Below are 14,690 nucleotides of genomic sequence, written 5' to 3'. Positions count from 1 at the left end.
TCAACAACTTTCATCGCTCCTGAAGTCTTAGGGTCTGGCGGTTAAACGCCTGAAATGCGATGTTCTGACACGCAGGAATTTGAATCTGCACATGTTGCAGCGTCTGTGGCAGCACCGCAGAGCCCTGCTGAAATACGGTATGACGTATACCCTGGGCTAACTTGATCCAGAGGTGGTGCAGATCACGCTGCTGGAGTGGTGTCAGATCAAGGACCTATGCACCCTTCTACACAGTTTACAAATATCGACGAAGATCTTTAGCACTGGCGATGCCATTCTCAGCGTGACAATTCTGGTCATCTACAAGATGGAGCACACTGTATGCATTATTCGGAGTCAGGTGTTGGTCCAAGAGGAAGGGGAGGAAGTACAGGAGGAGTCATATGCAGAAGGGATAATAAGATCTACAAGGTCCAGACGGTGAGCGGCACCTAGGCGGCAGTCATGGTGGGGGAGAGGGATTAACAAGGGCGCATAGTATCTGCAAAAATTGTTGAGGAAGGTGCAGGAGCCCATGAAGAAATGGAGGACAAACTGGCGATGGGCATGGAAGACTCAGCAGATGAGTGAGAGCTTGCTCACATTTAGGTTGTGCGAGGTTGGGGGGAGAGGGCAGAGGAAGGAGGCACGATTCTCACCTCTCTGCCACCAACACACCAAGGACTTGGTTCTCCTGGATGCACAAGATACATGAGCGCCTTCTTGCTGCACTACCTACAACATGACCCTCGGATTGTACGAATTCGAAGTAATGCTAACTACTGGGTTGCCACACTGTTAGATCCCCGGTACAAGACAAAATTTGGCGAAATAATTCCTGCCATAGAAAGGGACGCACGTATACAGGAGTACCTGCAGAAGGTGGTACGGATTCTTAGATCTGCTTTTCCAGTAAACACCAGTGCTGCACAGAGTGAATCTCAACGCTTTGTCATGGATAGGAGGAAATGGTCTTTTACTTGTCCACATCTGAGGGACCGAGGGCTGTCTGCTGTGCTGAGATGGCATTGAGTACGGTGTCCCTGCAGAGTTGCACTTTTGGTCATATACCAAATGAGTTCAAAAAGGACAGATGCTGGTGGAAAGGGGAACAGGTGTGTTGGAAAGGGGAAAAAAGTTTTTGTCTGTGGGTTTGTTGGTTAAGCAAAAGTAACATTTGATGAAGAAACACCATCTGTTACGGTGGGACTGGCAGATTTGGATAAGGTGGTATATACTATGTTACCACTATATAACAAATATTAATAAGAAAAGAAAGAGAAAGGTATATATCCCCATCAGCAGTCAGTGTCCACCGTGCTCCCAGATGGAAAAGGAGAGGTTGGCAACTGGAAGGTTAGATGGAGGATACAGATCTGTGTGGCTATGAAACTAATAGTTGCCTGAACCGAGTTAGACGCCACTCGGATCTTGAGACTGGGAGCCCTGTTAGCATCACAGGGTCCACATGCCCACCCAGCCCAGGAACTCCCTGTTAACATCACAGGGGCCATTCAGTACGCTGACCGTGTGCATTGGGGCCACACCTGTGGACAGCAGGCGCATCAGCAGCAGCAGGCCTGTTAATGCCACTGGGCTGCACAAGCAGGACTTGTAGAATAGGAGCTGGTCTTAACCGTTCTGCGTTAATAACTGTGGTGGCGGCCTGCATCGACGCCCTATCAATGCCTACCTCTGGCCTAAAGCCGCAATGGGTTCAACACATGGAGGTGTGCTCTCTCGGAGCATAATAGAAGACTGTGCACCTCCTTGTTGGCTCCAGCCCGTTTTTTAACCTTGGTCCGCCCCAAACCAGGGTGGACCACAATGCACCTCCTGGAGACAAAAGCAGAGTGACACGTCATGAGTGGCATAACTAGCGTCCTATTTGGAACCGAAACTTCAATAATGACCTCATGGCTGCCACGACACAAACACCTCACCAGTTATCGTCTGACTATCAATAATGAGGTGACAAGTCATAGGGGCGGGCCTCTGCAAGGCATTTGGGAGTGGCATAGCCACATCGTCAGGACACCTGATGCCCTGTGGTCTATATGGGCCCCCCACATCAGGGGCAGGGCCAAAGAGTTCATTACCGGACCTAGTCTCTGATGCAGTAAGTGCCTGCACATGCTCAGTTGCATGAAATACAGTCTCTGAAAAAAGACTATCAGCTTTAGCATGGTGTCTAGGCATAAAACAGGACTTAGACCCGGCACGGAATGCAAGTACCTGTGCAAAGAGGCTTTTCGCACTAAGTGTGGGAGCATGCCCTATCCCGAAATGAAGACTTAGCCTCCGGAATGGCACAGTCAGGCTGAGCATACTCACTAGGCGAAACACTGTTGTTAGGCTGCAGCTGTAGTTAGGCTGATGCTGTCTATGAACAGAAGGAAAAGCTAAAGGAAGCATCACTTTCTATCCCCCTGAATTATCAAATGCAGCAATGAATTCCCTGTGTTTGCTATAAATTAGCGTAGCAAAATGTGCATGAGGGTGTCATGCAGAGGTGCTAGAAATAGCTTGGCACCAGTGGGAGAATAATGAAATACAACAGGCAGTTCTATGATGCCACTAACTGGCAGTATTTTTTGCTATCATTATAGCTTATTAAAAACAGAGCAGGAGGATGTCCTGCACAGGTGCTAGAAATAGCTTGGCACCAGTGGGACAATAATGAAATACAACAGCCAGTTCTATGATGCCACTAAATGGCAGTATTTTTTGCTATCATTATAGCTTATTAAAAACAGAGCAGGAGGGGGTCATGCAGAGGTGCTGTAAATAGCTTGGCACCAGTGGGGCACAAATGGAGTACAACAGCCACTTTTTGTATGCCACTAAGTTGCAGCAGTTTTTGCTATTATTATAGCTTATTAAAAACAGAGCTGGAGGGTGTCATGCAGAGGTGCTGCACATAGATTTTCACCAGTGGGGCACTAATGGAGTACAACAGCCACTTCTTGTATGCCACTAAGTTTACTCAATTTTTGGTATTTTAATGTCTTAGTAAGTAACAATGAGTTTGAGTGTGCAATGCAGGCAGAGGTGCTGCAAATATCTTTGCACTAGTGGGACAATACAGAAGTCCAACAGCCGCTTTTTTTATGCCACTAAGTTGCAGCAGTTTTTGCTATTATTATAGCTTTTAAAAACAGAGCAGGAGGGTGTCATGCAGAGGTGCTGTAAATAGCTTGGCACCTGTGGGGCACAAATGGAGTACAATAGCCCCTTTTTGCATGCCACTAAGTTGCAGCAGTTTTTGCTAGTATAATGGCTTAGTAACAATGAGTTTGAGTGTGCAATGCAGGCAGACGTGCTGCAAATATCTTTGCACTACTGGGACTATACAGAAGTCCAATAGCCACGTTTAGGATGCCACTAAGTTCACTCAGTGTTTGCTAGTATAATGGCTTAGTAACAATGAGTTTGAGTGTGCAGTGCAGGCAGACGTGCTGCAAAAATCTTTGCACTAGTGGGACAATACAGAAGTCCAATAGCCACGTTTAGGATGCCACTAAGTTCACTCAGTGTTTGCTAGTATAATGGCTTAGTAACAATGAGTTTGAGTGTGCAATGCAGGGAGACGTGCTGCAAATATCTTTGCACTAGTGGGACAATACACCGTATCTGGTGCTGGTAACAGCAATTTTATGGAATCGTTTCATAATTTTTTTAGACCATCCAATGCATGGCCACAAGAGACAAGAAGTCCAACACATAGTCAACGGCTGGAGACGATGATACAGGAGTATCTCCAAATGAACATCGGTGCCATGACTTTACAACTGGAGCCTTGCTCATTTTGGGCTTCAAATCTTGAAAAATGGCCTGAGCTCGCCACTTACGCCTTTGAGATCTTGTCGTGTCCCGCAGCCAGCGCTGTCTCGGAACGTGTCTTCAGTGCTGCTGGGTGTGTGCTGACAGATAAGCGCACGCGTCTGTCCAGTGACAATGTGGACAGACTAACGTTCATCAAGATGAATAAGTCATGGATCCGCAAGGACTTTACAACCCCTGTGTCATCCTGGGGAGAGTAAAGGCTGGCGTATTTTGGAATGTGCTTCATGCAAATCTACCTGTGAAGTTTACAACTGGGGCACAAGTGATGCCACTGAAGGGGTGTCTGAGTGGCCCAATTTTTGGAAAAAAGGGAGAGTCTGCTTGGAATCCGCTTGCTTGCTGTGTTTTTAAAAATGATCCAAGATGAACAAATCATGGATCAGCAAAGACTTTGCTACCTACCCCGGTGTCATCCCGGTCACAGTTAAGGCTGGCGTATTTTGGAATGTGCTTGATGCAAATCAAAACATACAGTTTGCAACTAGGGCAAAAGTGATGCCACTGAAGTGGTGTCTGTGGGGCCCAATTTTTGGAAAAAAGGGAGACTCTGCTTGGAGTTCGCTTGCTTGCTGTGTTTTTAAAAATGATCCAAGATGAACAAATCATGGATCAGCAAGGTCTTTGGTACCCAGGTGTCATCCCAGAGACAGTTAAGGCTGGCGTATTTTTAAATGTGCTTGATGCAAATCTACCTGTGAAGCTTGCAATTGGGGCACAAGTAATGCCACTGAAGGGGTGTCTGTGGGGCCCAATTTTTGGAAAAAAGGGAGTCTGCTTGGAGTCCGCTTGCTTGCTGTGTTTTTAAAAATGATCCAAGATGAACAAATCATGGATCAGCAAGGACTTTGGTACCCGGTGTCATCCCAGGGACAGTTAAAGCTAGCGTATTTTTGAATGTGCTTGATGCAAATCTACCTGTGAAGCTTGCAATTGGGGCACAAGTAATGCCACTGAAGGGATGTCTGTGGGGCCCAATTTTTGGAAAAAAGGGAGAGTCTGCTTGGAGTCCCCTTGCAGTGTTTTCAAAAAATGATCCAAGATGAACAAATCATGGATCAGCAAAGACTTTGCTACCTACCCCAGTGTCATCCCGGGGACAGTTAAGGCTGGCGTATTTCGGAATGTGCTTGATGCAAATCTAGCTGTCAAGGTTGAAACTGGGGCACAAGTGATGCCACTGAAGGGGTGTCTGTGGGGCCCAATTTTTGGAAAAAAGGGAGACTCTTCTTGGAGTCCCCTTGCAGTGTTTTTAAAAATGATCCAAGATGAACAAATCATGGATCAGCAAAGACTTTGCTACCTACCCCGGTGTCATCCCGGGGACAATTAAGGCTGGCGTATTTTGGAATGTGCTTGATGCAAATCTACCCGTCAAGTTTGAAACTGGGGCACAAGTGATGCCACTGAAGTGATGTCTGTGGGGATCAATTTTGGGAAAAAAGGAGACTCTGCTTGGAGTCCCTTTGCTGTGTTTTACATTATTTTAGAAGGGCATGACATGCCTATATCTGTGTCTCCTCCTCTTTTTCCTCGTCCAGCTGTTTTGTTTTCGCATGAGTATATGTCCTTGTCACTTTCCCATGTGTTTGTGGTGTCTTCAGGGTTGTTTGTCACCTTTTGGACACCTTTGAAGGTGTTTTCTATGTGTTTTTATGTGTTTGTGTTTGCCTGCCATTGTTTTCTATGGGGTTCGAGAGGTTCTTCGAACGGTTCGTCGAACCGAACTTGAACGCGGCCAACGTTCGATGAACCGAACCGGACTCGAGCCTCTAGTGGCTTGCTGATCTCTACTATTAAGGTTCATTCTTCAAAAATCTAGCATAGACACCTTGATAAGTTGCAATATTTTTGCACAACTTGGCAATTCCGCAAAATATTGCATCTTTTGACATTTACAGCCCCAGCCAGCTACACCTTTATGGGCTTAGTATGGGTGAAATGAGGGGTGTGGTCACACCCATCTGTCAAGTTCATCAAACGTCACACCACTAAAGTTACATAATTTATTACACAAATGTACGCTGCCCCCAGCTGGTGTCCATTTCCTGCAATGATCTGAGTGCACACTGGATATCAGATGCGACTTAAGGCCCCGTTACATGCAATGACATATCTAATGATATGTCGTCGGGGTCACGGAATTCGTGACGCACGTCTGGTGTCGTTAGCGACGTCGTTGCGTGTAACAGCTCCGAGCGAGTGTGAACGATCAAAAATACTCACCTTATCGTTGATCGTTGACACGTCGTTCATTTTCAAAATCTCGTTGGTCGTTGTGGACGTAGGTTGTTCGTCGTTCCTGAGGCAGCACACATCGCTACGTGTGACACCCCGGGAACGGCGAACAACAGCTTACCTGCGTCCTCCGGCAACGAGGTGGGCGTCACTTTCCTGCGGCTGCTCTCCGCCCCTCCACATCAATTGGACGGCTGCCATGTGACGTCACTGTGATGCTGCACGAACCGCCCCCTTAGAAAAGAGGCAGTTCACCAGCCACAGCGATGTCGTTAGGCAATGATTTTTCAGTGTTGGCAGATCAGATTGTTGCAAAAAGATGTTATTGTCATCACCTACGTCCGACTAGTGCGGTCGCACATGGTGCCAGCCAGTAGACAGCAGAGGGAGTGCCGCAGGAAGTCAGCAACTCATTTTCATTTGCTGCTCCTATTCTGCACAGGCTTCAGCAGGGGGCACCCTCCCCTCTGTACCCTGTGTCCTGTCTTCTCCTGCTCTGCACAGGCTCCAGCAGAGGGTGCCCTCCCCTCCTCTGTGCCCTGTGTCCTCTATTCTTCCATTCTAGCTGTCTGTCTGACTATCCTTCAATGTTTGTCTGTCTGTCTAGCTGTCTCCTATCATCTAATCTATCTCCTGTCATCTATCTATTTATCTACAGTGCATATGGAAAGTATTCAGACCCCTTTAAATTTTTCACTCTTTGTTTCATTGCAGCCATTTGATAAAATCAAAACAGTTCATTTTTTTCTCATTAATGTACACTGCACCCCATCTTGAAAAAAACCCCAAAATGTAGACATTTTTGCAAATTTATTAAACAAGAAAAACTGAAATACCACCTGGTCATAAGTATTCCGACCCTTTGCTCAGTATTGAGTAGCAGCACCCTTTTGAGCTAGTAAAGCCATGAGTCTTCTTGGGAATGATGCAATAAGTTTTTCACACCTGGATTTGGGTATCCTCTGCCATTTTTCCTTGCAGATCCTCTCCAGTTCCATCTGGTTGGATGGTAAACGTTAGTGGACAGCCATTTTCAGGTCTCTCCAGAGATGCTCAGTTGGGTTTAGGTCAGGGCACTGGCTTGGCCAGTCACTGTGTGCTTAGAGGCATTGTCTTGTTGAAAGGTGAACTTTCTGAGGTCCAGAGCACTCTAGAAGAAGTTTTCTTCCAGGATATCTCTGTACCTGGTTGCATTCATCTTTCCTTTAATTGCAACCAGTCGTCCTGTCTCTGAAGCTGAAAAACACCCCCATAGCATGATGCTGCCACCACCATGTTCCACTGTTGGGATTGTATTGGGCAGGTCATGAGCAGTGCCTGGTTTTCTCCACACATACTGTTTAGAATTATCACCAAAAAGTTCTATCTTCTTCTCACCGACCAGAGAATCTTATTACTTATAGTCTGAGAGTCCTTCATGTGTTTTTTTGCAAACTCTATGGGGGCTTTCATATGTCTTGCACTGACAAGAGGTTTCCGTCTGGCCACTCTGCCATAATTGCGCCCGACTGGTGGAGGGCTGCAGTGATATTTGACTTTGTGCAACGTTCTCCCATCTCCCTACTGCATCTCTGGAGCTCAGCCAGTGATCTTGGGGTTCTTCTTTACCTCTCTCATGAAGGCTCTTCTCCTTAACAGTGAAGGAAAATATCCACCCCACCAATGCCTAGAAACTCTTCCTCTATATGAGAGTAGTCTGCAGGAGCCTCTATCAGATGGTGCTTATCTACATGTCCTCTTACAACCACCCAAACGTCTATGTGATCCACATGAATATATAAAGATAAAAGCTGGAAATCTCTTCCATTGGAATACATGTACACTATTTCTTCCAGCCAAAGGAAATCTAACCTACTCCCAGACTTCATCCTCTGGAAAATCTTGTATCATAAATTATTCTTGGTGGTACTCCTTCCATCCTGCTCCATTATTTTCTTCTAATCTTCTGAAACAGCCCTCTTGTGGAGCGACTCTACATGATAAAGGCCGTTGGGCCGAAACGTCCACCATCTTTTGTCGCCATCAAATAAAAAAATCACTTTTTTTGCAAAGAAAACAACTTGTTGTCTTCATTTTATCAACAAGAGAGTGCAGTGTCTATTATATAATACGTTCTGGGACTATTGACCCCACACTAGCACCTCTAATGAAACCATATTTCAGCTGAGTGCACACCAATACCCTATAACTTTGATAACCACACACACACACACACACATCGGGCTCTGCGCCCCACACATACACACATCGGGCTCTGCGCCCCCCCACACACACATTGGGCTCTGTGCCCCCACACACACATCGGGCTCTGTGCCCCACACACACACACATTGGGCTCTGTCCCCCCCACACACATCGGGCTTTTCGCCCCACACACACACACAGATCGGGCTCTGCGCCCCCCCACACACACACACATCGGGCTCTGCACCCCCCCCCACACACACACATCGGGCTCTGCGCCCCCCCAAACACACACACATGCACACACATAGGGCTCTGCGCCCCACACACACATAGGGCTCTGCGCCCCACACCACATCAGGCTCTGCAACCCTCCCCCCACACACACACACAGACACACACACGGAGCTCTATACTGACCCCCCCCCACCATCGTTCTGCACCGACCCCCCCCCACCATCGTTCTGTACCAACCCCTACCCCCATAGGGAACACATGTAGGCTACATTCACATGACTGTTCTGTTTTTGTGATCCACAAAAAAACAGTCCTTTTTTTCACGGATGCATCCGTGTCCCTTCCGTTTTTTTTGAGGACCAAAAAAACGGAAGCAGCAAGAAATATAAATAGATGAGTAGATATAGAAATGGATAGATAGAGAGAGAGCGAGATAGAGGATCAATGTATGAATGAACGAACAGAGGGATAGATAGATAGATAGATAGATGAGAAAGACATATATAATGTCCTACCCCCTGCATATGCTTAGCTGGCACCCTTTAGTGACTTTCATGGGGCACTAAAGGGTGCTTAGCCTTGTTGTATTTAGCCAAAAAATAAATTAAAAAAAACGACGTGGAGTCCCACCTATCTTTTGTAGCCAGCTAGGGTAAAGCAGACGGCTACAGCATGCAAACCACAGCTGGCAGCTTTACCTTGGCTGGTAATCCAAAACAGAGGGCACCCCATGCTGTTATTTTAAATTAAATAAATAATTTAAAACAAAAAACACGGGGTCCCCCCCAAATTGGATTAACAGCCAAGGTAAAGCAGACAGCTGTGGTCTGGTATTCTCAGACTAGAGAGGGCCACTGTTATTGGACACTCCCCAGCCTAAAAATAGCAGGCTACAGCCGCCCCAGAAGTGACGCATCTATTAGATGTGCCAATCCTGGCGCTTTGCCCCAACTCATCCCATTGCCCTTGTGCGGTGGCAAACGGGGTAATTTATGGGGCTGATGCCAGATGTGTAATGTCACTTGGCATCAGGCCCTGAGGTTAGTGATGTCAAGCGTCTATCAGATACCCGACATCACTAACCCAGTCAGTAATAAAAAAAAAAAAAATAGACAACAAAAAAAGTTTTATTTGAAAAAACAGTCCCCAAAACATTCTCTCTTTCACTAATTTATTGAAAAGAACAATCAAATATGGGTCTGGCGTAATCCAATAAGGGGGTCCCACGACGATCCGTACCATAGTCACTGTCCCAGTCAAACAGAATGTTCCCCATTGGCTGGGAGAGTAGTACAGTGCCCTGAGCTAACATCAATAGGTCAGCCCAGGTCACTGCAGGGGATGACGAGCGCTGCTGTCAGGAGGTTAGATGAGATCATTACCTGCTTTGACGATCTCCTGCACTCCTGACGTCAGCGCTGTCACTGCCTTCTATGCCCGCCACGTTCTCAGCTGTATCGCGGGAGCCCGTGACGTCAACGCTAGTGTTTGATAAAAAGATCGAAACACGTGTCGGGTGGTATTCTCTCTTTAATGGTAACTATTTCAACCCATGTGCATATATATAATAATGCTGTAATGCTGTGTTTATCTTGATGTGAACTTTATGTGAACCTGAGCGGACGTAACTGCCTCGGTGCAGCGAATGCCGCTTAGATCCACATGATACTACAGGATATTTGGCTGTTCCGTGTAGCAACAGTGACCCTTTGTGGTCCGGACGCAACTATTTATTCTGAGTTTACTATGCAGCAGCGCTGTTTTGATCCATGTGACAGGCAGGACTAATTGGTTGTTCAGTAGAGCCTCAGTGATTCATTGTGGTATGGACACAATTATTTATTTTGTGTTTGTTATGCATCAATCAAACACAGGATTTATGATATATTGTGATATCTAGTGATGATTGATATTTGACACAGTATGCTCTGATATTGAATGTCTGCACATGGTTCTTTTCAGCCCTGTAGATATATAATTGATACACAGTATTATATATATATCTATCCGTATCCAGATATTATTCTTGGGTATATATGATTGAGACTAATATCTATAGTTCCGTTTTATATGTATATATTTATGGTGCACATTAGTTGTCCGAAAAAAGTACTTGTATAAATTAAAATAAATAAATATATGTGATAATAAAATTAATATTTGACACAACTACTATCCTTGTATGATTGGGCTCTTGATCGCTTTTTCCTCTTTTCTTGCTGCTTAGTTTATGCGATTTTTGCCCTTATATAGTCCTTATCAATATTTAGTAATATAATGTACACTATTTAGTACAAGATTATGTATTTGAAATCACTGTATATAAACGTTCTCGCTGTCTCCTAAGAAGCAGATAGCTGCAGGACTGCGGTTTAGGAGATGGCAGCATGCCCACAAGGGCAGTGCAATTACATTATTGCATTGCACCACCTCTACTGGCCACCATAGAAGAGGAGATTGAGGCAGCAGTTCAGGTAATCAGGATTGGGTGAGTATAAACTTTTTATTTTTTTAATATTATAATGTATCAACATCGTCCTGACAGTTTGCATTTAATTACACCTCCATTGTTTGAATTTGCAGTTACAGATCAAAACAGTGGACAAGAGATTTGTGAGTAGTTTCCCACTGTTGTCTTACTGTACCTTGAAGTTGATTGTGAAAATTGAGTTAGATTCCTACTAGTCATTTTAGATCATATAATTTTCACTTTACTAACAGGAACTCAGCTAATTAAACAAACTCGTGGTCAAGAAAACTAGTGTATGGGTAGAAAATAAATTGCTGCAACATTCGTCCGGCCCTATCTGAGGCAACGACGGGTCGTAAACATGCTATCTATAATATCTATGTTCATACATAGCGATTTAACGCGTTATTTAGAAAGATAGCTCAGATTGCTACAAACAGTTAAGAGATAACTAAGCACAAAATCTTTTACCGGAAATCAACTTAAAGTTAAGAGGTGGAGATTCATTTGCATATTCAAATTTAAAGGAAATTTCTATGCTCTTAGTTCTTTAATATAATCACGCTAAGGGCTCGCTCACATGGGCGAACATTCTCATGCCAGAGAATCAGATGCTATATACAAATGACACTCAGCTCAAATTCTGCTGTAAGCCTAGTGTTAGTTTACTGAGATCCAATTATCTCATATGCGAAAATAGGATAACAGGTGAGAAGAAGATGGGGAACATAATTTCTCCATCTTGTCCATTGCCTGCCTTGGCACATATCAGATTGCACTTGTGGGACATCTAAGAGCAGTCCGATGTTTTACATGCACTCATCGACGTGAATGGGTGAGCACCGTCAACTATACACTACCAATTGCAGCATACGGCGTTTTGTTTTTTTTTCAGCATAAGAAAATAAATGCTGGGGGCACTGCCCCATAGTATAACAGTGGAGCGAGCACTATCCAATAAAACATTGGATAGTAATCGGCCGTCTTATACATCAGTGTGAGTGAACCCTAACTACTTGATCAGACTTTATACATTGCCACTCTAATTCTAAAAATTACCTGTAGACCTTTCCCTACAGCTGATGCTGGAAATAAAAGTGTTGCTTTTTTCCTGGGAGACAGGTAGAGTCCAGTACTTCTCCAGGCATCAGCACCTTGATATAAAATAATTAAGAAAATATTTGTCAATCCAGTCAATTAAAGTAATAGTCAAAATAAAAACACGTGTTATATTCAGATCTTGTGTTGCAGAAGAATCACTTTATGATTCTATGAAAAAAGACATATAAAATGATTTGTTGGAATATGAATTAATCTGTAAAGTATGTATGTAAAGTATACATTTTAGTTATATATTCATTACCTAAGTTTGTTGCATCAATATGCACTGTTACATAGGAATCATTCAGTTTATCCAGACAGCTCATTTCCTGGGCCAGGGTCATGATGAAAGCCTCTTTGGAGCAGCTTTTTACTGGATTCTCTTTACTAACATTGGGTAATTGATTTGTTTGTACTAGGTCTGAAAGCTCTTGCCACATTGGTGAAACAATAGGACTCGCTGGTAACTGCAAGAAACCTGTCACATCCTTTTTGAGCGGATACAACCATGAACTCAGGGGTGGTTTTAATTCAGCTTCACTTTTAAAGTCCTTCAGGAGTTGGCACAAGGCTTTGGGAAAGTGATATGTTTCAGTTGCTGACTGGTAATCTAATGTTTTATACACCTTTGGCTCAATTCTCGTAGGCAGAATGGCGATTCCAAGTTTGTTAAGGATTTTATTGCCAGGATATTGAGAAATCACGTCTGGATTGGAGAGGGACCAGGACCAAGATTGTCCACCGATAAGAAGACCTCCTCCCTCTGCTACAAACTCTTGGATTTTTTCAGCTTCCCAATCACTGTAAGATGTACAGCAATATACACTGAGCCCTGGAACCAAATGAGATACTACACAAGGTAAGCCTTCTTTCTGCAAGATGTCAACAAGGGATCCCAATTCTTTATTAACACCGATCTTCCCCTTTCTACCCTTGTCTAACCAAGAAATTGTGTTAATGGTGAAAGTCTTAAGTTCAGATTTAGTTAAAAATTCTTCATGTGCTTCAACAACAACCCGTCCTCTGCCATAAAAGGCGGCACCAGCAAAGCATCGATAGTCATCAGTCATTCCAACTGGAAATGTCAGAGGTCCGTGAAGTAGAAGTTCTGAAGGGACCCCTGACCCACTGATGTCCAGACTGGTTATATTTTGCAGGATAGACTTTTGGTCTGCGGAAAAGTTCATACTTTAAAGAAGAGAATAATCAAATTAGCACTAAGAGATAAGAGATATTGAAGCACCCTTTACATCAAGATGACAGCAGATAGAGTTATAAAACATTCAGTTGATTGGCCAATTAAGAAAATGTGTCATCTATTTTCAAGCTGGGGTTGTGAATGCAGGTTAAAGCTTATGCTACCCCACGTGCTAAGACTAAATACCCTCCATGTAGTCAACATAGGTGTCATATTAATACAGTTACTAGAAAGAAGAAGGAAGCATCCAAGATCCTGGGAGACTCCAAAACACAATGTAGAACGTGTGTGTGTAAAATTCCATATTTAAAAATTAAAATAGGAAAACAACAAATGACAGACTACAGTGACAAATTAGGCAAAAGCTGAAATTTTTGCGTTTAGAACAGTATAGTTGTTTGTCGGTGAAGATGGCATAGGTGAGTGTACTAACACATTGACAATACACGACGTAAACAGATGTATTGATTTAGACAGAAAAAAAAGTTCATGGGGGGACTTCTTTAAATTTCATCTAATAACTTTTTATAATACTATGGAGTAGTGTTGGATGGATTCGCAGATACCTGGGATCGACGGGTCCAACCGGGTTTTTAAAAGAATCCTGGTTCTGGTCCGGAATTGATCTTGAATATCTGGTCAGACCCCAGTTCCCATATAAGTCTATGGGGAGCAGAATCTGGTGCTTTAAAAGGGTGTTAGAAGGGATAGGGGGATTGGACCCAGTGCGTTATACTTACAGGATCTCCTGCATGGCTCTAATACTACTTCCAGGGCCGCTCATTACCTCATACATATGCCCACAGGCAGTCCCCACATCTCTGATTGGTGGCAGTGTGTGTGACTGCAACCAGTCAGATTCACTGTGAGTGTGTCTCTATTGGTGTAAAAATAAATACACTTTAAAAAATGGTGTAAGGTCCCCCCATATTATAATACACAGCACAGATAAAGCATAAGGCTACAGGCTGCAGCCCCCAGCTGTATGCTTATATTGGCTGTGTATCAAAATAAGAATTACTGCATGAGGCTTTTTTAATAATTTAAGTAATTTTAAAAAACGGCTTACGGTCCCCTCCAATTTTGATACCCAGTCATGATAAAGCCGACAGCTGGGATTTGGTATTCTCAAGCTGGGGAGTACAATGCTTATTGCCCCCCAGAATAAATATTGCAAAATGCAGTCGCCCATTCGATGCAACAATACCACAAATTGCGCCAGCTCATCCTGATTGCCCTGGTACAGAGGCAATTGAGAAAATAAGGGGTTAATGACAGCTCACAGCTGCCACTAAGCCCTAGATTAGTAATGGGGAGTGTCTATGAGACACCCAAAAATCTTTTACTTGAAATAAAATACAAAAAAACCCTGTTTCACCCCTTTATTAATTCCAAAACCCTCAGGTCTAATGTAATCCACATGAGGTCCCATGATGATTC

General features: G+C 44.0%; 1 protein-coding gene across 1 annotated transcript in view; it reads right to left on the bottom strand.

Annotated features, from left to right (window-relative positions):
• LOC142301615 (TRPM8 channel-associated factor homolog) overlaps nucleotides 1-14,690 on the bottom strand; it is a 123,044-nt gene that overhangs the window by 94,348 nt on the left and 14,006 nt on the right. The window contains exons 3-4 of the mRNA XM_075342643.1: nucleotides 12,315-13,240; nucleotides 12,011-12,105 (exon numbers count right to left, since the gene is read on the bottom strand). Of these exons, the coding sequence (XP_075198758.1) occupies nucleotides 12,011-12,105; nucleotides 12,315-13,240 (1,021 nt within the window). The remainder of the gene's footprint in view (nucleotides 1-12,010; nucleotides 12,106-12,314; nucleotides 13,241-14,690) is intronic.

The sequence above is a fragment of the Anomaloglossus baeobatrachus genome, chromosome 4, assembly GCF_048569485.1.
Source record: "Anomaloglossus baeobatrachus isolate aAnoBae1 chromosome 4, aAnoBae1.hap1, whole genome shotgun sequence".
NCBI lineage: Eukaryota > Metazoa > Chordata > Amphibia > Anura > Aromobatidae > Anomaloglossus > Anomaloglossus baeobatrachus.
Note: the sequence above shows the minus strand (reverse complement) of the source record. Positions and strands in the feature narration are given on the sequence as shown.